This window comes from Neovison vison, chromosome 2 (genome assembly GCF_020171115.1).
Source record: "Neovison vison isolate M4711 chromosome 2, ASM_NN_V1, whole genome shotgun sequence".
In the NCBI taxonomy this organism is placed as follows: Eukaryota; Metazoa; Chordata; class Mammalia; order Carnivora; family Mustelidae; genus Neogale; species Neogale vison.
The window spans coordinates 55,618,157-55,645,827 of NC_058092.1; the positions used below are offsets into that span (position 1 = coordinate 55,618,157).

The following is a 27,671-nucleotide window of genomic DNA, read 5'->3' on the forward strand; positions in this document are numbered from 1 at the left end:
CTTGTGATATTATTAGGTACATTTTCTATTTCTTGTTATTTTTATTGTTGATAGTTTTTAAAAAGGAGTTTGCATTTTATTTTCTGAGCCAGCAGTGTAGTTAGGGAAATTATTTTGCTTTGCAGTGAGCCGGGGAGGAGGGAAAAGCGGGATGAGGTGGGAGTGGGGGGTGGTGAGAAGACTGGATGACACCAAGCCAAGAGAACAAGAGCATCAGCCCCTACTTGCTGGAAAAGAGAAAGATGACTTCATAACTTTGAGCTGCTGCTGCTTCTCCTCCAATAACCAGAAGAAAAGTGTAAAGAGCCAGGAAAACTTGTATGTTCCTCCTCTACCTCCTTCATACCTGAGCCCATCATCTTACCTCAAAGACTTTTACCCTTGCTCTTCCCTCATTAAGAGTTTCCAATTGCACCCCTTCCCCAACCCCTCCCCCATGGTGATTCTGTTTTAGAGCCAAAACCTAACCCTCCTTGGGAAGAAGTGCGCAAGAGCAGCCTTGGCACTCAGTAAAGAAAATCGGAAGCAGAAACAGGAACTTGAACAAATTTATGTCCTCACCTTTGCCAAAGTTGCCAAAGTTGCCAAAGGCCCCCAAAGGCTTCCCCTAACATAAATGTTTCTAATTAAAACTACGTCTCCTCACATATTAAGAGTTCAGATTTTTAAAAAATCTTTTAAACAAATGGATTAAAAATTAATTTTTGAAATCCAACTTGTGTCTAACTTGAGTTCTGCCTTTATACTGTTTGGGTGAATGAGAAACAGTAAAATAGCAATATAATAATACACATGATGTTCAATTCTTTATAGGACTTGCTATCAATTTTTTTAGCTTATTAAGGATGTTATTCTTTTTTTTTTTTAAGATTTTATTTATACATTTGACAGAGATCACAAGTAGTCAGAGAGGCAAGCAGAGAGAGAGAGGAAGGGAAGCAGGCTCCCTGCTGAGCAGAGAGCCTGATGCGGGTCTCGATTCCAGGACCCTGAGATCATGACCCAAGCTGAAGACAGAGGCTTTAACCCACTGAGCCACCCAGGTGCCCCAATAAGTTATTCTTTTAAATTATTTAACAGTTCTGAAAAAAGTCAAAGTTATACTTGGAAAAGGCAATGAAGTTCCAGTGTCTACTAACAAAAAGCTATTTTAAATTTTACTGCTTTTTTTAATTGCGTGAATTGTTAATGTAATACTATTTTCCAATGATTATCCAAAATGCTGATATATAATTAATTCCACATGCATCAAGTTAATGGTACATTTGTCTTATCTGATACCCAATTATTAAGAAAGGTTATTGTGTTATTTATCTTCAAACAGCCAATTTCCAGAAACAGTCTGTGTCATTCTTGGTCCCAAATGAGACTTGACCATAGACATGCTGACGATTGAGGAATCTAATTTAGATCATAAAAATTCATGAGCTAATTTTTCTTGTTGATAATTATTTCCTAATTTTGTCCTTTTATTTACTAAAAATGTTGGCTTTTCTTGAACAGAAGACTGTTGGCTTGTAGTTCCAATGTCAATGTTTTGCTTTCTTACACCATCCGTTCAAACATTATTTTGGTAAGAGTTTCGTCGATGATCTTGGAACTTCGTTATTTGCTTTTTGTTACTTAAATATTGCTCTATATAATATTTTTTGAGGTGTCTAATTTTCATTTCACTAGTTTAACAAATCATCCATTGGTGTTACATTATTTAATTTATGGACTTCGAGTATATTTTTTAAAGGCTTTGAGCAATGTTTGACAGGTGAGGCACTGAATTTGCTCCTTGGTTTTATTGTAGAAAACATTCTTTCAAAGTTTCCATGTCTAGCACTCATTTCTTGAATAACACTTCCATCAAAGAAGCCAACAAATTTTTTTGTTAGGCTGGAAAAAGTCTGTGAGAAATTATAGAGTTTACTCCAGGATATGTTTTCAAGTGTCTCCTTATTAGTTTTCTTCCTTAGTTTACCCTCTACAACTCTACGGCCCACTTCAAAAGATATTGCTTGTATATCTCTTTTCCATGTTGTAGGCATAATTCTTTTAGGTTTGGAAGATATAATAAATTGATCACTAATTAAAGATTTGAGGATTTCATAATTTCTTTCTAAAACAAAATCTGCTCCCTTATATGGGTAAATGTTTTCCTTTTCCATACGATGGAGAGGAAGCCTATTTTTTGTCAAAAGTAACATTTGTACATATCCAGTCTCATGGAAAATTATGGGATTTGTGTCATTTTGTTCCTGTGGATTAAAGAAAAGAGTACTTAGTCTTGTTAGTGTGACAAGAAGGCTATATATATTTTTAAACATGAGAATAAAATGGTAAAATATTCTAAAAATGATTACAGAGATTTTTAAAATATGAACAAGAATGGTACTGAAAAACACAAAAAAGATGTACTTGTATATGACATACTTCCTTCTCTTAATATTCTGTTGAGATGATAGGGGTAAAATCTGAACTTTTGGCCTCCTACAATTTTTTTTAATAAAGTGAGATATGAACAAATCAATACATTTCTCAGATGTGTGAGATGCTGTCATTGGAAAATAGGATCGTTGGTGGGATGGAACATTATTCTGGTATTTCTTTTCTTTTCTTTTCTTTCTTTCTTTTTTTTTTTTTTTTTTTTGTTCTGGCATTTCTTAGGTTCCCATGTTCAGAAATAAGAAGCATACCAAAAAAATGAATTGAGCCAAAGATCTTAAGAGACATAACTAATTATAACCAAAATTACAAAGTCTGGATATCCTAATAATTCCAAGAATATAAAAAGTATCTTTATAATATTATATTTATTCTAGTACTCCAACCCTTACTTAGCACATCAAAACACTCTATATTTGTAGAATAAAATAGCCAGAGTAATAGGCTGACTTAAAAAAAATAAACTATTTTTTCACAGTGATAGCAACTCTTTCCCATATTTCCATTATAGGGCAAAAAGATTAACTCCAAAGAAGCTGGTCAAATATTCCTATTACCAGTGTTTACTTTGCAAACTTTAAGTCAATGATTACTACCTTTCCTTTAGAAATATAATGAAGTAAGAAACCAGGATCATCTAACTGTACATCAGGATACTTAGTGAGAAAGATATATTGTTGTCTATAATTACTAAAGATGATGAAAGATCTAGTTTTGCAATCCACTGGGATGTCAATGTCACCTATTTAACCTCAGTAGTAGAGATTTGTCATTTTTTTGGTCTGTCCAACGCCTCTGGAAATGTTCTTTGTTACAAATCTATGTACTCTTACACAGAGGCAGAAACTAGCTTTATTAGCTTCCCTTGAGTTTAGGGCATAGGCATGTGACTTAGACTCCACCAATCAGATACACCTGAGATAGTCTTCAGTTCAGAGAAAGCAAGCACTGGGAAAAGTTAGCTATTGTGAAAACCACTCTAGTGAGAATGGTAGCAGATATATCTGCTTTGAAGAGCAGGAGTGGCAAAGATCTTAGAAATAGTATGTCCTGCCCAGAATCAAATTCATTAATTCCATAACAAAAGCATGGGTCGCAGTGGAGCAGTCTGGGGTTGTAGCTGGGTGACTCCTGACCGTATAGTTTTCAAGCCAGATTGTCCCTCCAGCCTTCCTAGAGATTCTGTGAGCTATCAAATATCCTTCAATGCATGTATTTTCTGGTTCAAATAGCTAAAATAGACTGTTAGAAAAGTGAAATATAATGCAGTCACTTTGAAAATACCATTTTTCTTTTATAATCAAAAAAATGATAAAGCCTTCTTCATAAAGAAAAACACAAACTTATAGTTGATGCAAAGGAATTCCCACTTTTGTGGTGGCAGTTCTAAAAAGAGCATTAAGAATCTAAGTATTGTTACTTTGCAATGCGAAACTGAAAAGTTAAAAGGATTTGTCAAAGATTCCAGTCACTAGAATTTAAGATTCCTACAAGTATACACATATTTACTGAACAATAGTAGATATTATTACCACATGAGAAGTTACTGTCTTTGGTGGACTAGTGTTGATTATCTTGGCATTTGGCTTTTTCAGCTCATCCTCAAAGCACAAGGGAAGCAAGCTTTTCTTTCTTATAGAACAGTATTCAGTTAATTGATGATTTTTGATGGTTTTGTTTTCTTCTGTGCTAAAATCATCCATCTGTGAGGCAGATTTTCTTCTGAAAATGAACACAATTGCAGCATACATAATGATAGGGTTGATTTCAGTTTGTCAGTTCTTGTCTCCCTGATCCCTCAGGGTCACTGCCAGCATTTACCCCAAATCCTCAGCCATACACTTTCATCATGATAAGACAATTCCTTCCAGCCTTGTAGGAGGGAAATAGTAAAAGCAGGGGTGGAAGCAATATAGTAGTAATATATATGCTTCTTTGACTTTTGAGTATGGAGGAGGTATACAGTGTAGAGTGAGTATTATACAAAGGTAGAGAGATATTTGCCATTTGTTGAGATTCTGGGGAAAAAGTGCTTTGCAAGGCAGCTTCCTGACGAAAAGGGTGGCCCCAGCTTTGTTAACAGAATGCAATGGTATGGGATGGTTAAAGGCAGAAAGATGATAGAATTTTCATTACAGATTTCCTTTGGTTCACATAGGACATGGACACCGAGTTTAGGCTTACCAAGGTGGTTGCCATTTGAGAGGTGAGGAAGCCTATGTCAAAGGCCTGGCATGAGTGAGGTATGGATAGTCTAGGGGAAGATGAAGGTCATGATGGGAGGCTTAGAGAGTTCTACCACACTAATGAGTTGAGAGTGGACCCAATCCAAGTTCAGAGAGAACAGACCATATATTCATGAACTACAGATGTCGGCAGCCACAGAACACCTAGAAATGAGACCAGCAATACAAGGGCATTAACCAAGATACCAACTCAAGTACCTTTTCCTCAATGTCACAAAGTCCAGTGAACATCTCGTTCATATACTCAGATACCATCTTAGAAAGAAACAGAAGGACTGGGATAAACTTAGAGAGGCTGTACATTACTGCTCCAAAGTGTAAAACATGCAAGGTTAACAAGATTTTACTCTGAGGATCTAATGAGAAAGATCAGTACTTTATACAAGACTACAAAGTTACTTTTCTTACATCCATATTGTAGTGTATTTAAACTTGTCTCTACTAGAAAAACACAGTTGTATTCTCTCCATTCATTTTTGCATGTTCCTCTTCCCATTTGCTTGTGAACTTGAAATGGACAGAGTGTGAGTTCAAGGTATGAATGTGCTGCTGACTAGTAGAGCACTCTTAGACCAGTCACTGGCTTGCAGTGTAGGCCTAAATCTTAATACTGTGCCTGAATAAATGCATTCTGGTCTACTAAAAAAGAAAAGGCAGAACTCTTCCTATAAGAAACATCATTGAACACAATAAAATATAAAAATGTTAAAATAAATTACCTTTTACTGACATAATCTTCTGAGTGACCAGCCAGATCAAATGATTCCCCAGGATTTTTTTCAGTTTGAGCTGAAATTATAAAAGATTTTCATAAAAGACACACACATCATGGCATTTAGAAATAATCTTGTATAAAATATTTTACAATGTAAAACAATATTGGAAAGGACCTGGTATAGGGTTTGATCTGCAGTAGCTACTCAGTAAGAACTTTCTTTTTTTTTTTTTTTTTTTTAAGTAAGAACTTAAGTGGACCAGACAGAACTGGAAAAGACTGAGGTCGAGGATCTAATGTTTGGCTTAGACAAATCAAACATAAAACTGGCCTTGGAGATTTTTGTGAAAGAAAGACATTCCCAAATTTTTAAATCTTTCCAAGATGCAAAGTCATTATTAGCCAGTAGGAAGCCTCAGATGGTTAAACACTATTGGTAAAGAGGGAGGTTAATTAGCAGAGGTCAAGCAGATCTTGCCATCTGGCATGAAGGAGATGTCCAGGGTTGAACTCTTCCAAATATGCTTAGCAGACACTCTAGCATTTCTCTAGTTTCTTAGAAGTGTTCCCAGACGCATATGCTATTAGCAGTAAATTCAACTTTTCTCTTGTCCTCGAGTAGTTTGTATTCTAGTTTAATGTTTCCCAACATTTTCCACAGCATGGCAAGCATTTTATTTTTTTATTTTTATTTAAAGATTTTATTTATTTATTTGAAAGGGAGAGAGAGTGTGTGTGCAGAGGCTGGAAAAGAAGGAGAGGGATAAAGAGGGAGAAGCAGACTCCCTACTGAGCAGGGAGCCCTACTTAATATGGGACTCAATCCCAGGACCTCAAGACCCTGACCTGAGCTGAAGTCAGATGCTTAACTGTCTGAGCCACCCAGGTGCCCCCATGGCAAACATTTTAGTTAATATTCCTTATACAGTACACTGGGATAAACACTTGAGTACACTTTGTGGCCAGACTGACATAAGGCCAACACAGCAGTCTTGAAGGCTGAAGGATCAATATTTCAGTATAACAGGTTACCACAGAAGCCGTATTCCAACACAAGGAAACAGTCAACAAACAAGCAAATAAACCAACAAATAAATACATAAAATAATTTCAACCAATTGTAAGTATTATGAAAATAAATAAACATGGCACCTCACATATGGTGGCTATAGAGGCCTCTCTTAGGAGGAGATATTTGAGTTCAAGTCTGAGAAAAGAGGCAACAGGTGAAGCTTTGAGGCAACAGACTACTAGGCAGAGGAAACAGCAAGTATTAAGATCGCAGCATGAAATCAGTTGGGAATGGTGAAGGAACTGAAAGGCCAATATTGCTGGAGTGTAGTGAATGAGGGGGAGAGTGGAGAAAGATGAGATGAGATAGGTAGCAGAGGCCAAATCATATAGAGGCACATAAGGCATACAGAAAACTTAGGACATTAATCTGGTTATAACAGAGATCATTCAGAGGGTTTTAAGGAGAATAAGAAAGAAGTTTGATTTATGCTTTAGGAACATCATTCTGCCTGCTCTGAGATGGACAGTCTGGAGGCATGGAAGAATGTGGATAGCAATAGTAGCAATGGAGTGACCAGTTAGAAGGCTATTGCTGTGGTCTAGATGAGACATGTTGGTGGATTAGACAAGGACTGTACCAGAGGGAATCTGGGTAAAGGCCAGCTTCACGTTATATTTTGGGGGTTGATCCAACTATACTGACTCATGGATGGATATGGAAAATAGAGAAATCAAGAATGATTCCTAGGTTTTAGCCTCAGCTAAAACCATTTACCGAAATGGGAAGGGCAAGTAGGAGAGACAGGTCCACTGATAGAAATAAGGGTCTGGGTTGAGGTTCCCTGGCTTGTGAAAAATCACTTCTTCCCAGGGCCAACTCGGTAACCAGGAACTAAGTTAAACCACTTCGGCGCATGAGAACTGGATCTGCCATATCCCCAGTATTTCCCTGGCAGGGGAGCTCCATTCACAACTCTAAAATCTGGGTCAACCTGAGGGCCATGACGTCTGAGTGGCAGCAACTGCAAAAGTTCTGAAAGGAAGGAGTAAGGTGAAGTGAGTAATTGGAAGCAAAGAGAGAAACTTCTAAAATTTTAAAACATATGGAAAATAATAAAGCTAAGAAAGTCAACAAAGTTAACAAGTAGAAGATAAATTCAGTAATAAAATTAAATAGAAGAATCTAAAAACAACTTTAAAATTCTAAGGTATATATTAGCATCATGTCATAGTTCGACAGTGTCAATTGTTGACATCTTAGATTTGACAAAATGTGATATGTTTAGGAACTTAAAAAATATGAATGAAAAATATTCATATAAAAAACCCAAGATATTGTGAGATGAAAACAGGCTGAAGAAGGAAAAACTCAATATAAAAAAAACTTGGAAATCTTGAAAATAAATAATATAACTCTAGATTACATCACAAGAGTGAGAATTAATGGGCTGGAAGAAAACACCAAGGAATTCACTAAGAATGCACAGAGAGAAGCACAGAATTTGACAAATTATGTATATGTTTAACTATCGACTTAAAATTAACCCTATTTTGTATTTTAAATGAAGCATTAATACTTATTGCATTTATACAACTCTTTTCCCAGGTTGTTTTAGATTATTATTTAATAATCTCCAGATCATTTTAGATATAGTAGATTATTTTTTAAAGATTTTATTTAGAGGAGTGCCTGGGTGGCTCAGTGGGTTAAACCTCTGCCTTTGGCTCAGGTCATGATCTCAGGGTCCTGGGATCGAGCCCCACATCAGGCTTTCTGCTCAGTGGGGAGCTGCTTCCCTTCCTCTCTCTCTGCCTGCCTCTCTGCCTACTTGTGATCTCTGTCAAATAAATAAATAAAATCTTTTTTTAAAAAAAGATTTTACTTAGAGAAAGAGTGTGCACAAGAGTGCAAGCGGGGAGGTGGGGCACTGGCAGAAGGAGAGAGAGAGAACATCAAGCAGAGTCTGTGCTGAATGCAGAGTCCTATGCAGGGCTGGATCCTATGACCCCGAGATCATGATTTGAGGCAAAACCAAGAATTGGACACTTAACCGACTGAGCCACCCAGGCACCCCTAGATTATCTTATTTTTGGTGTTTTAGACTTCTGCAGTGTTAGTCTCTTGCTTTCTTTTTTAACCTAACTTATGGAAGTGTAATTTGCATACAATTAAGTGTATGCATTTTACATGTATATTTTGATGAATTCTGACAAATATAGTCACGTAAGCATCAACAAAATCAAGATACTGAGAACTTCCATTATTTCAAGATAGTTTTCCTATGCTCTTTTTCAGCAAACTTATTCCCTTTGTTCTGTTTTCTCTTTCAAACACACTGGTTATTTCAGGTTTGGATACCTGTTTTGTTCCCTCAGTATACTACCTTTTCTAATCCAGTCATGGTTCTGTCCCTTCACATTGCATTCTATGTGATTTTCCTAAACCTGTCCTTCATATCTTTGATTTGGTTTACTCCAATGTTTATTCTACTCTTCACTCTTTTAACATAATTTTAGGTTGTGAATTACCTTAAAAATAGTTTTAGCTCTGACAGCACCATTTCATTTTTGGCAATTATCTTTTATATCTTCGAATCTTATTTCACAGAATCCTCACATTCTTTAATCTCTTGAGCATATAAAACAAGTATTCTCTAAATTTCCTCCTGTTTCATGGGGTACAATTTCCGTCAGAATGTGACCATTAGCTATCTTTATTTATCTCCTTTATTTGCTACAGGATATTTTAAAAATCCCATGTTCTTGTTTTTCAATCTACTCACTTTTGAATCAGGACACTTAAAACCAGGCTTGGTACTAGTCCAAAAATAATAGAGGGAAATTTTCGGACACTCTCCTTGTTTATCTGAATACTGTTAAATTATCATCTTAGAAATTAATAGGCAACTCCTGGTGTTACCTTATGTTATGAGTTCAGGCATCCAGCTGTCTAAGAAAGCTGGCAAGGGAGCTGGAGCCCTGAATCATTATGGGGAAATTTGTTTCTGTGAACTGTATGTTCTGTGAAACCTCTTCATGACTCTGATTTGGTGGTGATGGTGGTGGGTACTCTGTCCATCTATGTGTGAAGAGCCACATGGGTTAGAGTTCTTCACCTCTGTCTGGAGTAAACAATTCAGTTTGAGGAGGCATTAGTCAAAGAAAGGCCTCATAGCTCTTGGGCTGTTTTATGGGGTCATATTTTTTTCTTTACACATTTATCCTTGTGGCTATTAGTCATACTTGCAAAGATGATTCCTAGGAAATTGTATCTTATCTCTTCTGTTGTCAACCCTCCTTTCAAGACCTTGCTTATCTAAATTAGGAGGTTTTCCCTCTAAATGAGTACATTCAAAGCAATATTAGGAATCCAAAGAAAGAAAGGGCTAGGTATGATCATTACATTTCTCTCAGAACACTGCTAATACAGATATAGACTATTTGCAAAGAGGAAAGTGAGACCTAAGGGGAGGTTTTTCCATCTTTCTGTGACCCATCATTAATAACAAGCCCCTTTCCTCTGAGCTTGTGTGCTGGTGGGCTTAATAGAAGCATTTTCAGAATATCTTCTACCGGCTTTTTAAATACTCTTGCTTTCTTTTAGGAAATGGAATTGTGAATCAACTTCTGGAATCTTCTTTCAAACTACTTCATTTTGTCATATGTAGCAGATTTTCTTTGAGTTTAGGGTAAAATGTCTTAGTTTCAATTTAATGAATTTTTCTTCTTTTTGTCATTCACTTTGGTCAAGATAAATTTGTATTTATGTTGCCAAATTTCCCAGATGTCTTAATTTGGGACTTTGGTAAAAGAACTATAATGCTTCTTCAGTAGAGAGACTCAACAAATTTTATAAAGGGAAATTTGCTTTGTTGAATGAGTAGAACAGCCCGCTATTAGGAAACACTGCAGATAGGAATAATGTGGTAAAAAGAGGGTTGCATACTCAACAGTCCCCTTTCCCCCTTTTATGCTAATAGAACTCTATTCTATTCACCTTTCTCCAAACAACCAAGTCTTTTGTGTCTTTCACGGGAGGCTGGGCTCCTTCCTAACTCAAGGAAGTGAAACTTTAAATGATTTCAGCCTGTGCTTTTCAAAATGTGAGCTATAACCTATCAGTTTAGATACTAAATTAATTTAGCATCTTTTGACCAATATTAAAAAAATTAAATAGAATAGAATACAATGTATTATGTGTGTCCTTAGTCATAACTCCACAAAACACTAAAGTTACACAATCAAGTCCAGCTAACAGAGAAAAAGACAATTAGGATACCATGAAGCTGAATCATATTATTTGTATTATATATAATATATGAAAATTATATATTATTTATTATATAAAATAATATTTTTATATGTTATTTATTATTAATATATGACTCTATATATTATTATATATCTTATATGGACCATGTTAAAGGTTAGAAAACCTTATCTAAGCTGATAATGATTTATTGGTTTAGATATGGGTGCATTAAGCTATTCTAGCCAAGGAGACAACTGGGGAGGTCTGCTAGAGTGCTTTGAGGAGGATTTTCCTCATTTTACAAACGGACCAAAAAGCTTTTCTCTTTTTCAGTGGATGTTGTTACCCATACAAGTTATCTTGAATAGTAGGCACCATACCATACAGTAGGTTTAGGAGGACATGCTACATTTTAAGAAACTTGAGGAAAGATGGAAGGACTGGATATATCTCATCAAGCTCCTGACTTAACCAAGCCTGGAGCTGCCTTACTGATAGATTGCTTATTATTTGAGATTATAAATATCTTTGGGGCGCCTGGGTGGCTCAGGTGTCTGCCTTTGGCTCAGGTCATGATCACAGGGTCCTAGGATCCAGTCTTACATCAGACTCCCTGCTCAGCAGGGAGTCTCCTTCTCCCTCTCCTCCTCCCTCTGCTTGTTCTCTCTCTCCCTCTCTCTCTGTTAAATAAATAAATAAAATCTTTAAAACACTAAGTAAATAAATATCTTTGTTGTTTGAGCCATATATAGTCAGAATTTCTTTTAATTACAGCTGTAGTGTCCCAAATATTAAAGATGAATAAGAATCTATCAGGTGGGTGCAAATATCATTCTCAATGGAGAAAAATAGAGCTAAGGTCAGGAACACAGCAGGGATGTCCATTATCACCACTGCTGTTCAACATAGTACAAGAAGTCGTAGCCTCAGTAATCAGACAGCAAAAAGAAATTAAAGGCAAATCAGCAAAGAAGAAGTCAAACTATCATTCTTTGCAGTATGATTTGATACTGTATGTGGAACACCCAAAAGACTCCACTCCAAATCTGCTAGAACTTGTACAGGAATTCAGTAAAGTGTCAGGATATAAAATCAATGCACAGAAATCCGTTGCATTTCTCTACACCAACAAAAGGACAGAAGAAAGAGAAATTAAGGAGTTAATCCCATTTACAATTGCACCCCAAACCATAAGATACCTAGGAATAAACCTAACCAAAGAGGCAAAGAATATATACTCAGAAAACTATAAAGTACTCATGAAAGAAACTGAGGAAGACACAGAGAAATGGAAAAACGTTTCAAGCTCATGGATTGGAAGAACAAATATTGTGAAAATGTCTATGCTACCTAAAGCAATCTACACGTTTAATGAAATCCCTATCAAAATCCCATCCATTTTTTTTTTTCAAAGAAATGGAACAAATAATCCTAAAATGTATATGGAACCAGAAAAGACCTCGAATAGCCAGAGAAATATTGAAAAAGAAAGCCAAAGTTGGTGGCATCACAATTCCAGACTTTAAGCTCTATTACAAAGCTGTCATCATCAAGACAGTATGGTACTGGCACAAAAACAGACACATAGATCAATGGAACAGAATAGAGAGCCCAGAAATAGACCCTCAACTTTATGGTCAACTAATCTTTTACAAAGGAGGAAAGAATGTCCAATGGAAAAAAGACAGTCTCTTCAACAAATGGTGTTGGGAAAATTGGACAGCCACATGCCGAAGAATGAAACTGGACCATTTCCTTACACCACACACAAAAATAGACTCAAAATGGATGAAGGACCTCAATGAGAGAAAGGAATCCATCAAAATCCTTGAGGATAACACAGGTAGTAACCTCTTTGACCTCAGCCGCAGCAACTTCTTCCTAGAAACATTGCCAAAGGCAAGGAAAGCAAGGGCAAAAATGAACTATTGGGACTTCATCAAGATCAAAAGCTTTTCCACAGCAAAGGAAACAGTTAACAAAACCAAAGGACAACTGACAGAATGGGAGAAGATATTTGCAAACAACATATCAGATAAAGGGCTAGTATCCAAAATCTATAAAGAACTTATCAAACTCAACACCCAAAGAACAAATAGCCAATCATGAAATGGGCAGAGGACATGAACAGATATTTCTGCAAAGAAGACATCCAGATGGCCAACAGACACATGAAAAAGTGCTCCACATCACTCGGCATCAGGGAAATACAAATCAAAACCACAATGAGATACCACCTCAGACCAGTCAAAACGGCTAAAATTAACAAGTCAGGAAATGACAGATGCTGGCAAGGATGCAGAGAAAGGGGAACCCTCCTACACTACTGGTGGGAATGCAAGCTGGTACAACCACTCTGGAAAATAGCATGGAGGTTCCTCAAAAAGTTGAAAATAGAGGTCCCCTATGACCCAGCAATTGCACTACTGGGTATTTACCCTAAAGATACAAATGTAGTGATCTGAAGGGGCACGTGCACCCAAATGTTTATAGCAGCAATGTCCACAATAGCCAAACTATGGAAAGAACCTAGATGTCCATCAACAGATGAATGGATAAAGAAGAGGTGGTGTCGCCCTCGGCCGGCAAGAACGACAATCAGCCTGGTATGGTGTTAATGCTTCATCCGTTTATTTCATCAATTTCCTTAGCTTATATGCAGCAGGGTGACCAATAAGGGGCCAAGCAATGGGGAGAGCCAATGAGAGTCCTGTTACTATGCTGATTAAATTTTAAACAGCCAATGACTATGTCCTCCTTTAGGCGGGCTTCACCAGAACGTTCGTTGTTTACTTGCAGCATATTTTGCTGGCAGTGAGCCAAGCGCCATGTTATAATGGCGGGGACTTTCCCGGCCGGAGGCGGTCCCCGACAAGGTGGTATATATATATATACAATGGAATACTATGCAGCCATCAAAAGAAATGAAATCTTGGGGCGCCTGGGTGGCTCAGTGGGTTAAGTCGCTGCCTTCGGCTCAGGTCATGATCTCAGGGTCCTGGGATCGAGTCCCGTGTCGGGCTCTCTGCTCAGCAGGGAGCCTGCTTCCTCCTCTCTCTCTCTGCCTGCCTCTCTGCCTGCTTATAATCTCTCTGTGTCAAATAAATAAATAAAATCTTTAAAAAAAAAAAAAAAAGAAATGAAATCTTGCCATTTGCAATAACATGGATGGAACTAGAGGGTATTATGCTCAGTGAAATAAGTCAATCAGAGAAAGACAATTATCATATGATCTCCCGGATATGAGGAAGTTGAGAGGCAATGTGGGGGGTTTGGGAGGTAGGAAAAGTATAAATGAAACAAGATGGGATTGGGAGGGAGACAAACCATAAGAGACTCTTAATCTTACAAAACAAACTGAGGGATGTCAGGGGAGGGGAGTAGGGAAAGGGTGGTGGGGTTATGGACATTGGGGAAGGTATGTGCTATGGGGAGTGCTGTGAAGTGTGTAAACCTGGAGATTCACAGACCTGTACCCCTGGGGCTAATAATACATTATATGTTAATAAAAAAGTTATAAAATTAAATCAAATTAAATTAAAATTTTAAAAAAGAATCTATCAGGTGGAGAAATATGTTCTGAGCATAGAGACCAGAATGGATCAAATTACAAAGTATTCGGAACAGATCGTGACTGGAATCAGTGAGGATAAAGAGACAGAATAGAAGTCTGGAAAAATCTTATATACCATACTAAGGAATCTTGATTTTACCATTTTGTAATATAATGAATAACATCATTCAGATGTTATTAAGTAGAGAAATAATGTGGTGATATTATCAGATACTGATATTCTTTGGTTAAAAATTTTTCTTAACACTTACATCTTTAAAGTTAGATGCAGTTAATTTTCAGCTATTTCCATATAAAAATGCAAAATATATACCTGAAAATAAAGTAGAGTCTTTTTCCTTCTTATAAGCTTTGGATTGAATCCTGCGTACAGGAGAAATGACTGTAGGACCCAGTGTTCTTCTACATGGTTGTGTATTCTGTGGATATAAGTTGCACAAAGCGTTAGCATTCTTCACCTAAACATCAGGGAAAATAGAAAACTACCTTAGAAATTATTCCTTTCCAGGTATATTGATAAATAATTTAAATTTAATTATTCACATTTGGCATATCTAATTATGAAAACTAACAGCTGTTTGGTTCTTTAAATACTTCCAAATATAATGTTCACTTAATCTTCAAAAGCACCCCTATGATATGAATGTTAATAACTCTTGATAGAGGAGGAAACAAATTACAGAAATTAAAAAAAATTGGTCTATGTTCACACTTCTTGCTAACTTTCATTTTCTTTGTCTCCATTATATTCACATATAAAATTTATTTCTCCAAATAAAAGGAAAGTGTGAAGTTCAAATACTGAGCCAAAAAAGCCTTCTTAGTTTAAACAGAAACTTTACTCATACATAGAGTAGATGCAGCAATATACTTCTGAGTAAAAGGGGAAAACAGGAAAAAGTGATCTAGCCTTTCCTAGGTTAGTGTCTCAGATACTATTAGATGTATAATATAGAGGGAGATTTTGGTGATCTACTCTATCCCTACAAAGATTATTGATGTTTTTATTTTAACAATTAACTTGGTCAGGTTCAAAATGCCCTCTGACTTTGGAGCAGCAGCTCAAATCTCAGTTCAGTTGTTATATCCTTAGCTGGGTTGCCTGCAATCTCCCTAAACATGCATGGTTCGGGAGTCAGTGAGAGACTTGGATAAGGGCTACCTACTATATTTGGCTCTCTTCTATTAGGCCTCCTTCACTTTTTTTTTTTTTTTAACCTTTCCTTTCTTATTTTTTTATTTTTATTTTTTATATTGTGTAAGTCACCATAAAATACATATTAGTTTTTTATGCAGTGGTCCAAGTTTCATTGTTATGTACAATACCCAGTGCTCCATGCAATATGAGCCCTCCTTAATAACCATCACCAGACTCACCCATCCCCCATGACCCTTCGCTCTATAACCCTCAGTTTGCTTCTCAGAGTCCACAGCTTCTCATGGTTCATCTCCCCATCCAGTTTCCCCCAATTCACTTTTCCTTTGCTTCTCCTAATGTCCTCCATGTCATTTCTTATGTTCCACAAGTAAGTGAAACCATATGGTAGTTGACTTTCTCTGCATAATCTCCTCCAGTCCCATCCATATTGATGCAAAAGTTGGGTATTCATCCTTTCGGATGGTTGAGTAAAAGCTTCAGTTGTCCTGAACATTGCTCTCTAGTTCTTCTGGCCAGAAAATTACGTAAGTTTTCCATTGGAGTTTTAGATGCCCTATGCAGTGCTAATTTCATCCACCCTTCAAGCTAAAAGCCATAAAAATGGCAACTTTGCTCCAGGCAAGTCAGTTATTACAAGTTTCTATGCTTTTTCTTTGTCACCTTCTTTTGTTTACTCTTTAGGGTCTTTAGGAGGCTTGTGCGTGCAGGCACACGTGTGTGTGTGTGTGTCTTGTGAGTATCTTGTCTAGAGTTTATAGTCATTGAGATGGAATGGTATAATAGGGACTTACTCAGCAATACTGCCTCAGAATTCTCCAGAGCTTTTACTACTTCCATTATCTTTTCCAGTTGCATTGCTCAGTACTTGCATTGAAACAATACAATATTATTTGTAAATAATAATGGTGACAAGTGTCACTCTTGCCATGCCATAGATTAATGTATTATCATTAATTATGAAATTGGTTATTGGTTTTATATAGGTATAATTTGTAAAATTATGTTGATATTCTTTATCATATTAAGTATTTTCTGTAGTCTTATCAAAGATGGTTATTGAATTTATCAATTGTATTTGAATCTTTTGGTATTAAAGTTGTTTTCCAATGAAACTCCAGGCTTAGAATTGGCAGATATTTAGGGTGAGAATGAAAATAAAAGTTGTAAAGAGGCAGGTTAACTGAAATTCTATGGAATTTCTGAACCAGTTGTCACTTCCCCCATTTCCCACTTACTCTAGCCCACATACAAAGTTATAGGAAATTGTATTTAATTAATCCCAGGATAAAATAAGTGCTCTTCTGCTACTGAACTTACTGCTAATATGAGTTTGGTTCCCAGGATGAAACTCTCTACATTTTAGCATCTGAAATACAGACTACCAAACTACCTGCTCTCTGCCCTTTTATGCTAAAGTAAAGCTAGCTGGTTGAGAATTCTGGTGTATACACAGAAGAGCTGGTTCTAAATTCTAAAGAAATGCTTATTTATAAAATTAATAGCAGTTTCATAAAAAGATTAACCCATATCTTCAGTCTTAAATATGAATAAATGAAGATTTATCATATATAATAAAAATCGGTAATTTCAGAAATACCCATCATGATAAATAAAAGGAACACTAACAACAGAAAAGAGATGATAATTCAAGAAACAGAAAATAACTTAAGAAAATGAACTCTAATAACCTCAGAAAACGTTGAGAACAAATATAATGGGAGACTATGAAAAGAAAAAAACAACTAAGAACAAGAAAGAAATTTAAAATGTCATTACCAAACCAAAATGAAGTAAAAAAATCAGAATAAAGGGCAAATTTTCAGAGACAAAAAAAAATAGAGAATAGCAATATAAAGGATCAAAGAAATCTATTATCTGACCATTAGAGAACAGAGAAAATAGTGGAAAGGACACTGGAAAAGAAATGACAGAAAGATATTTTTGAGACCTAAAGAAAGACATTTGAATTTACGGTGGAGTTTATAGAACACTGAACAGAATGAATTGAAGTAAAATTACGACACTCAGACATATCCTTAGAACATTCCAAAACAACATTAATAAAGAGAAGATTCTAGAAGATTACAGGAAAAAAAAGTAAGATGACTTACAAAAGACTGAAAACTTTTCATTAGCACCATTGAATGACATAGAACAGTGGAGCAATGTCATCAAAATTCAGGGGAAAAAATGATTTAAACATATAATTTGACTCAGCTAAACTATCATTCATATACATGGGAAAAATAAGTAAATGACATTTCTAGGGAAGTTTCTTGAAGAAATATTCTAGGAAAATAAAGATGAAATCCAAGAAGAAATAAGACATGGAGTACTAGAATCTGGCAACTAAACCAGGAATGGAATGACCCAGTGACAACTCCAGAGCAGGCTTAAGAATAATGGATCAAATTTAGAACAAAAAGTCACGGAGCTCCAACGAACAATTCCTCCAAGAAGATTGGAATGGATTCCACTCAATAGAGAGAACAAATAAGGAAGCTTGACTGTATCCACATATAATGAGAAAGTTACATGTTTCTTTTTCAGAGGCGGCATATCTTAGAGGTAAAGAGCATGTATCAGACTGTTAGGTTCTTCCTAGCTCTGTTCTTTATAATTTGATCTCAGCCAAATTACTTATCTTCTTTGTGCCTCTTTCTTTCTCATCTATAAAATAGGAATAAAAATAGTACTTCATTGAGTTGTTGGAGATGTAAATTACACACACACACACATATACACACACACACATATATATACAAATATATATGCATTTATATACTATAGAAGTACTATAAGTACTATATGGATGTTTGCTATTATTATCATTCTCCACAAGAAAAAAAAGCCAACTAGAATATTCAGGAAAAAATTAAAAAGTGTACAGGACAGTCAAATTCTCAAATTCTCTGCGGCAGACTAACATATAGCATTGCTTTTTGAGTAACTGATGGAGAATAAGCAAAGGGAGCCTTTGTTTTTACATTTTACTCATTGAGAAGAACAGTAATCCTAGCACATTACTTTGTTCTGCAATGAATGATTATTTACAATGTCACAGTAACATAGATATTATTTATAGTTTTGAGTTTTAGAATTAACCTATAGACAAAACATGAGGGCGCCAACAGAATGGCAAGTTGATACAATCATTGACCTCAATAATGTAAAAGTAAAGATATACTTGACTTGGGGAAGAAGGTGTGGAGGAGAGTGGGAGAAAAGAATGGGACTGCTAAAATCTTCATCTTATGTAAAGGGGAATAGGAGTTAATGACTAAAGTTGAAACAAAAGAATAAATATTTAGATATTTTATAGTGCAAAAGTTAACTATCAAAAATAAGAAAATGGAAAGAAAGAAGAAAAAAGAAGAGAAAAAAAAGAGAAGAGAAAAAAAAGGAAGGAAAAAATGGGGAGAAGTGAAGTGTAGAGCAGTGTAAATAAGCTAATTTAAATATATTTTACTGATTATTCAGTAGATAATATTTAAAGTAGATAAATAAAAAAATAGTAGTAGAAGCTCATTCTTTAAAATTATGGAGTTAATCATAAGAGAAATTAAAAACCCCCTAAAAGTTAAACATGGTTACCTTTAAAAAGGGAAAATTAGAACAAAAAGTACAGGATGGAAGTGCTTTGTGTTCTTATTAGCTTTTCTGTATTATTTAATTTTTAATATTCATATGAATATTTCAATTTAATTTTTTAAAATTAAAATGTTACATTTTTCTAAAAGATGGTAATAAATTTATTATTATGAGTAAACTTATGATGTTACAATAGATATTTCTTGAAAGATTTTTTTTAAAAATGTGAACTTAAATAAAACATGCAGTTGAGGATAAAATAGTCCAGACAATGGATGCTGTAAATCTTCTTAAAAATTATAAAAGGTGGCAATATGCAAACAAAAATTATAATGTCATTAATTATGGTCCAAAGTATGTATTTCTTCATGTTTCATCCTCCATGTTAGCAATAATCAGGGTTAATAATAAATTAATTAATACCTACAAAACTCCTTTTTTAATTTTTTAATTAATTTTTTATTTATTTTCAGCATAACAGTATTCATTATTTTTGTACCACACCCAGTGATCCATGCAATCCGTGCCCTCTCTAATACCCACCACCTGGTACCCCAACCTCCCACCCCCTGCCCCTTCAAAACCCTCAGATTGTTATTCAGAGTCCTAGGAAACTCTTTTAAATGACTTTCCTTGCTGATTCTCGTTAACTTCTCTTTTCTAGTATCCTGGATAAAACTTAATGAATAATATCCAAGGCATGCACAATGCTCAAGGCTAGTCAACTACTTTTCAAGATGCCCTTGAACCTCTGCTCAAATGGTTATCAGGAGTCAATAATGTTGTCAAATCACATTGTGTATTACTCTTCAATACTTCAATTACACTTCAGTAAAAAAAAGAGTGAGTATTGTTGGTCCCAAACCTGTTTATGGTTAATTGTTACTGTAATTATATAATTTAAATAACCATAGCATGCTCAAAAAAAAAATGATCTTGGCTATACATGAAAAGATTACAAATGGATTTGTATTTTCATATTTTAAATTGAAATTAAATATTTAATTATGCTTGTAGAGTTTTTTATGATGTCCTGTTTTAACTGACTTTATGATAACTGTTATTCCTTATCATACTTGGTAAAAAATTTCTGCTGTATGGACTGTCAAGCAAAGAATATATTATTTTCTGTATTATCTCTGTAAATAAAGTTATAGTAATATCAAAGATGAAATCACCTTAAAACTTTATATTTTTAATCCTAAAATACATTTGAATTTGGGACTTACAGAAGTATACATAAAATTGTCAGCGCTAATCTGAATTTCTATCAAGTAACTGTTAAGTGGACAAATTAAACCTACCTCAGTTGTATCCTTAAGATAAAGGAAAGGTCTAAATGATCTTGATTTCAGATTTTCTTTCACAGGCTCTATAGAAACAAATACAATTACAAATGATATTTCCATACTATTTGACTACTTCTAACTATCAATAAACTATTTTCTCTACTTCTAGTAAACTTTTTAGTAAAGTAATTTGATAAACTTAGGTGCTTATATTGCTTTACATTTATATTTTCAGAGCTAAATATATTCTATTTTGCTTTAAAAGTGAGTTTCTATTAATAGAATACAATTTTTGATTATTTACTTCTGGCTATTTATCAGAAACTATGGGAGGTCAGAACTATGACCTCAGAACACACGACAAAGTGCTATCTTCAGGGGGAAAAATGGATTTCTAAATAAAATGGAATCACACTAATTAAATGAATCTTTTCACTCATTATTCCTTTGAAGAGAGAAGTATTCCCCTCAAACTGAATCCCCCCCTAAACTCTAATTATGTATTAATCTGGATTATCCTTTAATGGATTTAGTCAAGCATACAGATGGGTTGCATACAGACAGGTACAGACATTGGATTTAGATAGCCTGGGACCACACCCTACATTTTTGTCTGTAAGTCCTGTAGCCTTGGGTTGAGTTATTTAACTTTGGTGAACCTTAGTTTTCTCATTTGTTAAAGGGAAATAATGCACTTACCTTAAAGCAGTGCTGTGAGGATTAAAGGAGATAATTGATGTAACAAACATAAGAGTTATCTGGCATTCATTCAATCAACAATTATTTATTGATCACTTACAATGTGCCAAGTACTGGTGTTGGACTCGCTTAGGACCCATCACCCCTTCTTTCTTTTCTATTTCTCCCTTTTGGAATGAGAATGCCTATCCTGTGCTTGTCTGAGCTTTGCATTTTGCAAGTACACATATTGTTGGTTCCAGGGGTTTACAGGTAGAGAGGAATTTTGCATCAAGAGGAATCATACCTTGAGTCTCATCCATGTCTGATTTACATAATATTTAGGTAAAACTCTGGATTTTAAAAATAACATAAAAAGTCAGATGTCAGTAAAATAACTGAAGTGTTCTAAGATCCTTTTTTTTTTTTTTTTGTCCAGAATGAGGGTAATACTAGATTTTACAAGTCTAGATTGGGTAACTATTTACTATATGTTGGCTAACTGGACATAATAAAAAGATAATAGAATAAAAAAATTAAAAAAGAATAGAAACAGAGTATATAACTTCCAAATTAATAAATGGAAAAGTGAAACTTAAAAAATTCAATCCTAGAGAAAAACATGAGAAGACGGGGGGAAAAGTATAGAAATAAAAGAGCAAATAAAGAATAAAATAAGATGCAAAATTAAATCCAAAGATATCAGCAATGACATTAAGTGCAAATGGACTAAGAGCTCCATTTCAAAGACAAAGATTACCACAGTAGGTTATTACATTTAATAGTATGATATTTACAAAAGATAAATCTAGATTACAATGTTATAAGAGGGTATTAAAATGATGGGAAAAGATATACCATGTAATGGTAGCCAAAAGAAAGCTAGGGTAGCTACAGTAATATTAGATAATAAGACAATTACTTTATAATTAAGAAGGGTTTGATTCACTAGATACATAATAATTTTAAATTTTATGTAATGGATAACATTGCCTAAAGGATATTAAAAATCTATAAGGCAAAATTTGACACTACAAGGAAAAATGCAAGTCTGAAATTTCTCACAAACTATCAGAAGAGCAAACAGAAAAATCAATAAGGATATAAAAGAGTTGAAAAATACGGGCTACAAATTTGACTTAAAAGACATATTCAGAACACTGTACTCAACTACTGTAGGATATACATTATTTTCAAGCACATACAGAGCATTTACAATTAACCATATAGTGAATGATAAACACACATTAACTAATTACATAGGACTGAAATCATATGGACTGTATCCTCAAAAAACCATGTAATTGTACTAAAAAGCTATAGTCAAGGATAATCAGAAAAACCTCAAATAGGGACACCTGGGTGGCTCAGTCATTGGGTGTCTGCCTTGGGCTCAGGTCAAGATCCCAGGGTCCTGGGATCAAGCCCTGCATTGGGCTCCCTGCTCAGTGGGAAGCCTCCTTCCCCCTCTCCCACTTCCCTGCTTGTGTTCCCCTCTCTTGCTGTGCCTCTCTCTGTCAAATAATAAAATCTTAAAAAAGAAAAAAAAAAAAGTAAGAAAGAAAGAAAGAAAGAAAAGCCTCAAATAGGGACGCCAAGATGGCTCAGTTGGTTAAGCACCTGCTTTCCGCTTAGGTCATGATCCCAAGATCCTGGGATCCAGTCTCCCAACGGAGGGGGGTCCCTGCTCAGCAGGGAGCCTCTTTCTCTCTTTGCCTGCTGCTCCCCCTGCTTGTGCTCACTCTCTCTGACAAATAAAAAAAAATCTTAATAAAAAAAAGATAAGTCTCAAGTACTTTGAGGGGAGACATATACTTCTAAATAACTAATGGGTAAGAGAAAAAAAATCATAATGGAAAATAGAAAATATCCATGATATTCTTGGAGAACAAAATTAGAAGACTTGCTCTACAAGATTCAAGGGTTATTTTAAGCTACATATATTAATGTGATATGGCATTAATGGTAAATACACAAATAATGAAACAGAATAAGAGTTCCAGAGCAAAGAGCCCAGAGCACTAGGGAAAGAATAGCCTTTTAAATTACATGCTGAGATTTGACCCTTACCTCACTCAAAATTTAATCCTGGGTAGAGTTTAGACCTAAATATAAAAAGAAGAACTAAAATCTTTTCTAAGTTAACTAGAAGAAGGTCTTCATGACCACAGAGTAGAGAAACATTTCTTAAATATGGAACAAAAAGTACTTATCAAATGGGGGAAAGATCTGGTATATTTAAAGTCAAAGAATTTCATCAAAAAGACACCATAGAATGAAAAAAAGAGAGAGAGAAAAGGGAAGATATTCATGATATATAAAACAATAAAAAACTAGTGACTAGAGTATATAAAGAAATCAATGAGAAAAGGACAAAAACCTACTTTTAAAATGAGCTAAGGGGCACATGCGTGGCTCAGTTGGTTAAGTGTCTGATTCTAGCTCTGGTCATGAGCTCAGGATCCTGGGATCAAGCGCCACTTCAGGCTCCGTGCTCAGCAGGGAATCAACTTCTTTCTCTCCCTCTGCCCCTCCCCCTGCTTATGCACACACACTCTCTTTCTCTCAAAAAAATAAATAAAATTTTGGAAATAAAATGAGCTAAAGCTCAAACGATTTCTAAAAGTATAAGTTTAATTGATCCATAGTGTTATGAAGAAGTTCTCAAACTTAGTGGTAATCATGGAAATGTAAATTAAAACATAATCATATACTATTATGTGCACCAAAATAAAAATCGATTAATTCTGAATGTTAGCAAGAAAGCAGAACAAAAAGAACCCTCACAAATCTGATGGGAGTACAGATTGGTACAACTACTTTGGAAAGTTTGCCAGTATTTATTATAGTTGAGGATAAGTACACTTGGCAATATAAATCCTGGATATACACTCTCAAGAAGTTTTAACACGTATACAGCAGGATGCATAAACAAGAATGTTCATTCAGCATTGTAATGGCCGACAAACCAAAAACCCAAAATTTCAACAGTAGAATAGATAAACTGTGATATACAGTTGATCCTTGAACGACCTAGGTTTGAACAACATGAGTCCATTTATCCATGGAGTTTTTTGATACAGTACAGTACTATTAATGCATTTTCTCTTCCTTATGATTTTCTTAATAACATTTTTTCTTTAGCGTATTTTATTATAAAAATATAGCATATAATAATACATACACAAAATATGTGTTTATATTATTAGAAAGGTTTCTGGTCAACAGTAGGTTATTAAGTTTTGGGGGAATAAAAGTTATATGCAGATTTTTTTTTTTTTTTTAAAGATTTTATTTATTTATTTGACAGAGAGAGATTACAAGTAGGCAGAGAGGCAGGCAGAGAGAGAGAGGAGGAAGCAGGCTCCCTGCCGAGCAGAGAGCCCGATGCGGGACTCGATCCCAGGACACTGAGATCATGACCTGAGCCGAAGGCAGCGGCTTAACCCACTGAGCCACCCAGGCGCCCCTATATGCAGATTTTTGACTATGCAATGGAGTCAGTGCCTCTAACCCCCATGTTGTTCAAGGGTCAATTGTACACTATTTTAATGATAGAGAAGATAAATTAAGAAGAGAGACTGAAGAGTGATAGAGCAGAACAAGATACATGGGTTCCAAAATCCCAATGAGGAGAGTTTTAAGGAAGAGGGAATGATCAACCAACTATATTTGTGTTGAAAAGTGGAAGAAAATGAAAACAGAGAAATATTTGTACTTTGCAACGGAGATCTTTGGTACTCTTGATCAGAGTAGCTTCAGTAGAATGGTGGAAACAAAAACCAGACTGAAGTTGTCTGAAGTTTGAAGAAAAGCTGAGGAAGTAGAGACAGTGTATGCAAACAAATCCTTTGAGAATTTAGATGATTAAGTGTTTCAGAGAAATGAGGCAGTATAAGGCAAGGTGGAGTAAAGGAGCCTCAGTCCAACGGGTCAATGAGAATGATTCTTTGAATCCTTGAATTGAATGGTTCTTTGATAATCCCAGAGAAAGAAAAACAAAGGCAACACAAAACTCAAATTCTCTGAAGACCTGCAGCGTTAGTTCCTAGCTTCCAGATTCCTTAAATTTCAAAGAAAGATCCTTTACTTTACAGTTTCTATAAAATAAGTTTTTATTAAGCAAGATGTCCATACTTGATTTCTCTTTTTAACAGTAACAAGAAAACCCTAAAGGTTAACCTGAAAGTAAACTTAGATATTTTCTTTCTAGAAAAATAAACATTAAAATTTATTCTTAATTTGTGACTTGTATAAATTGCCCATTCTGGTATTAAACATCGCTTCCTCTTAGGAAATTCTCCTTTTTGACTCACCGAAATCTTTCATGCTGTGGTTATGAACCCTATACTTTCAACAGAGACGTCAAATTTTCAAGAACTTTTAAGACACATTAATAAATAACAAATAAAATAACAAAATAAAATAAAATAACAAATAAAATAAAATAAAAGCACTCATTAATAAACTAAAGGAGAAGTAAATATGTTACACAGAGCATTACCTATTGACTTGCTTTCTTGATTTTTTATATTTGTTGGTATAAAGTGTGATCTTAAATTTAACTTTTTGAAATCACTCTTTCTAGGTTCAGGTTCATTTTTGAAGAAGACATACCTAGAAAACATAAAATAAATCTAAATTAAAATCATCAGAAAAATCTATGAAACTAATCTAAAAAAATAAATTTGGAGAAATGTGGTTAAGTCCCAGTAATATAAATTAGATGTCATTGTATTAATAATACTACAATACAAAATGTAAAATGATGGGACTAACCTGGAGATAAAAATATTGGTGATAATCACTTGAAGTACCGACAGATACGAAACTGTTGTTGTCATAGGATTGGGGTAACTCTAGAAAACTATAGTTCATAAGCTGAGTAACCTTTTAAAAATATGGTACAAATTCATTAAATGAAATAATAGAGACATTGTCAAACCTGAGTTAAAGTCATGGGACACAGAGTTATGGTCAGCTCAGATACCAGAATAGTAGACCAGATAGGATGACAGCACTTATTTTTTGTAAAGGACATTTTCTCCACTAAATCCTTGAACTGGCTATTGATGGTATGTAATAAAGTTAATAAAGTTATAATAATAAAATATTACATAATTCATATTTTGAACCACTAAATGCTGTGACTCAGTCATTCACCCTCAGAAATACCCAGCACCTAGAGCAGTAACTGACACGTAGTAAGTACATGTGTAATAACATGTTGAGTACACAAACTGTTCTGGTAAATTTTTATTAAACTTTCTTATAATCTTATAATTTCCAATGAGATTGTATTTTATTCTCTTTGGATTTTTCTTTAAATAATCATTTAATCTTCATAAAATGATTTATCTGTTCTTTTAAAAATACTTATATTTTTGTCTTATGTTCTTATTTAACATCACTGGCAAGGACTTCTAGAATAGTGCAGCTTAGTGAGACTGGACATCCTTCTGCTTCCAATTTAAATGGGAATGTGTCAAGTGTTACACCCTAAGGAAGATGTTGGCTATACAGTCTTGTTAAGGAGATCATTTTTTTAGCCATATCTTACTAAATCATTTTTCAAATACATTTCCAGAATATATAGAGGTGTTTTTAGATATGAATTTCCGTACGGTGAACTAAAGAGTGTGGACTTTGGAGTTGGGGCTTACTTTGCATCTCAACTCTATGTGAACTTCTGCAGAACACTGATTTCCTCTGAATCTCAGTCCTTCACAGGCCAAATGCGGGTAATAGCTACTTTATAGAGTTAGTATAAGAATTATGCAAAATAAAGTTTAGAAAGTCCTTAGCCAGTATTTGTGACATAGTAAGAGGCCAATGAATAGTACTTTTTAAGCTTTTTATTATTCCTGAAATTTACTCCACTGAGTCACAGTAGAGTAACATTTATTTGGTACAGTGTTAGATTTTACTTTGTTAATACAGTAAGTTATTGAAAGGCACTATCCTGTTGTTTTAGAGAGGGTGACCAGATGATTTTTTACCCACAGCTGAGTAAAAAGTAACAATAAATAGTCTGCATTCTTCAAAGACGCACCAATATTTGGGGCTAGACATTCCCCTCTTCTCCCAAGTAGCAGAAAACTGTAGTGGGGAGGGGGGTATACCAGAATTATGTCATTAACCTCATAGAGTCTGCAGTGGCTTTTCCTTCTCTTTTCAGTGTTCAAGAGAGCAGGGAGCCTTGGGGGTTCCTAAGGAATTACTTATAAAGACTGACTTTTTCAAAAGGTAGAGTTTGCTGTCTCATTCTTCAGCTGCACACCTGTTAGCACACTTGCTGATTTGCCCTACGTTTAGCTATATAAAAACAAAATTGGAAGGTGGAATGGGAGGAGAAATCAGAGCACACTGCATCCCATTGTTTGGCATGGCAAGGATGCTTGAGTTTCTGAAGGGGGAAAATGGACACTGAGGTTCTAACTAGGCTTGGGTCATTTTGCTGGTATCGCATGCAGATTGCTGACTGCCAAGCTAGTGATCCTTAGCAAAAGAGGCTATGACATATACTCGAGGTGGAAGAGTTGAAGATGAATCTGAAGAGGTGTGGCTGAAGGAGGCTCTCCTTGGTTAGGGAACTGGTCTCTCTGAGGAACTATCACCCATGTCTCCTTAAAGAGTTAGGGTTTTTTTTTTGTTTTGTTTTGTTTTTTTGTCTTCTTCTTCTTCTTCCAACTGTAAAGATTGCAATTTTTTGAGGGCAAG

At 35.1% G+C, this 27,671-nt stretch overlaps 1 protein-coding gene across 1 annotated transcript in view; it reads right to left on the reverse strand.

Annotated features, from left to right (window-relative positions):
• Positions 1-1,345: 1,345 nt before the first annotated feature.
• Positions 1,346-27,671, reverse strand: part of C2H1orf141 (chromosome 2 C1orf141 homolog) — a 50,741-nt gene continuing 24,415 nt past the window's right edge. The window contains exons 4-9 of the mRNA XM_044236430.1: positions 25,456-25,568; positions 20,289-20,356; positions 14,548-14,653; positions 5,399-5,468; positions 3,966-4,155; positions 1,346-2,246 (exon numbers count right to left, since the gene is read on the reverse strand). Coding sequence (XP_044092365.1) covers positions 1,674-2,246; positions 3,966-4,155; positions 5,399-5,468; positions 14,548-14,653; positions 20,289-20,356; positions 25,456-25,568 — 1,120 coding nt within the window. The 3' untranslated portion in view covers positions 1,346-1,673. The remainder of the gene's footprint in view (positions 2,247-3,965; positions 4,156-5,398; positions 5,469-14,547; positions 14,654-20,288; positions 20,357-25,455; positions 25,569-27,671) is intronic.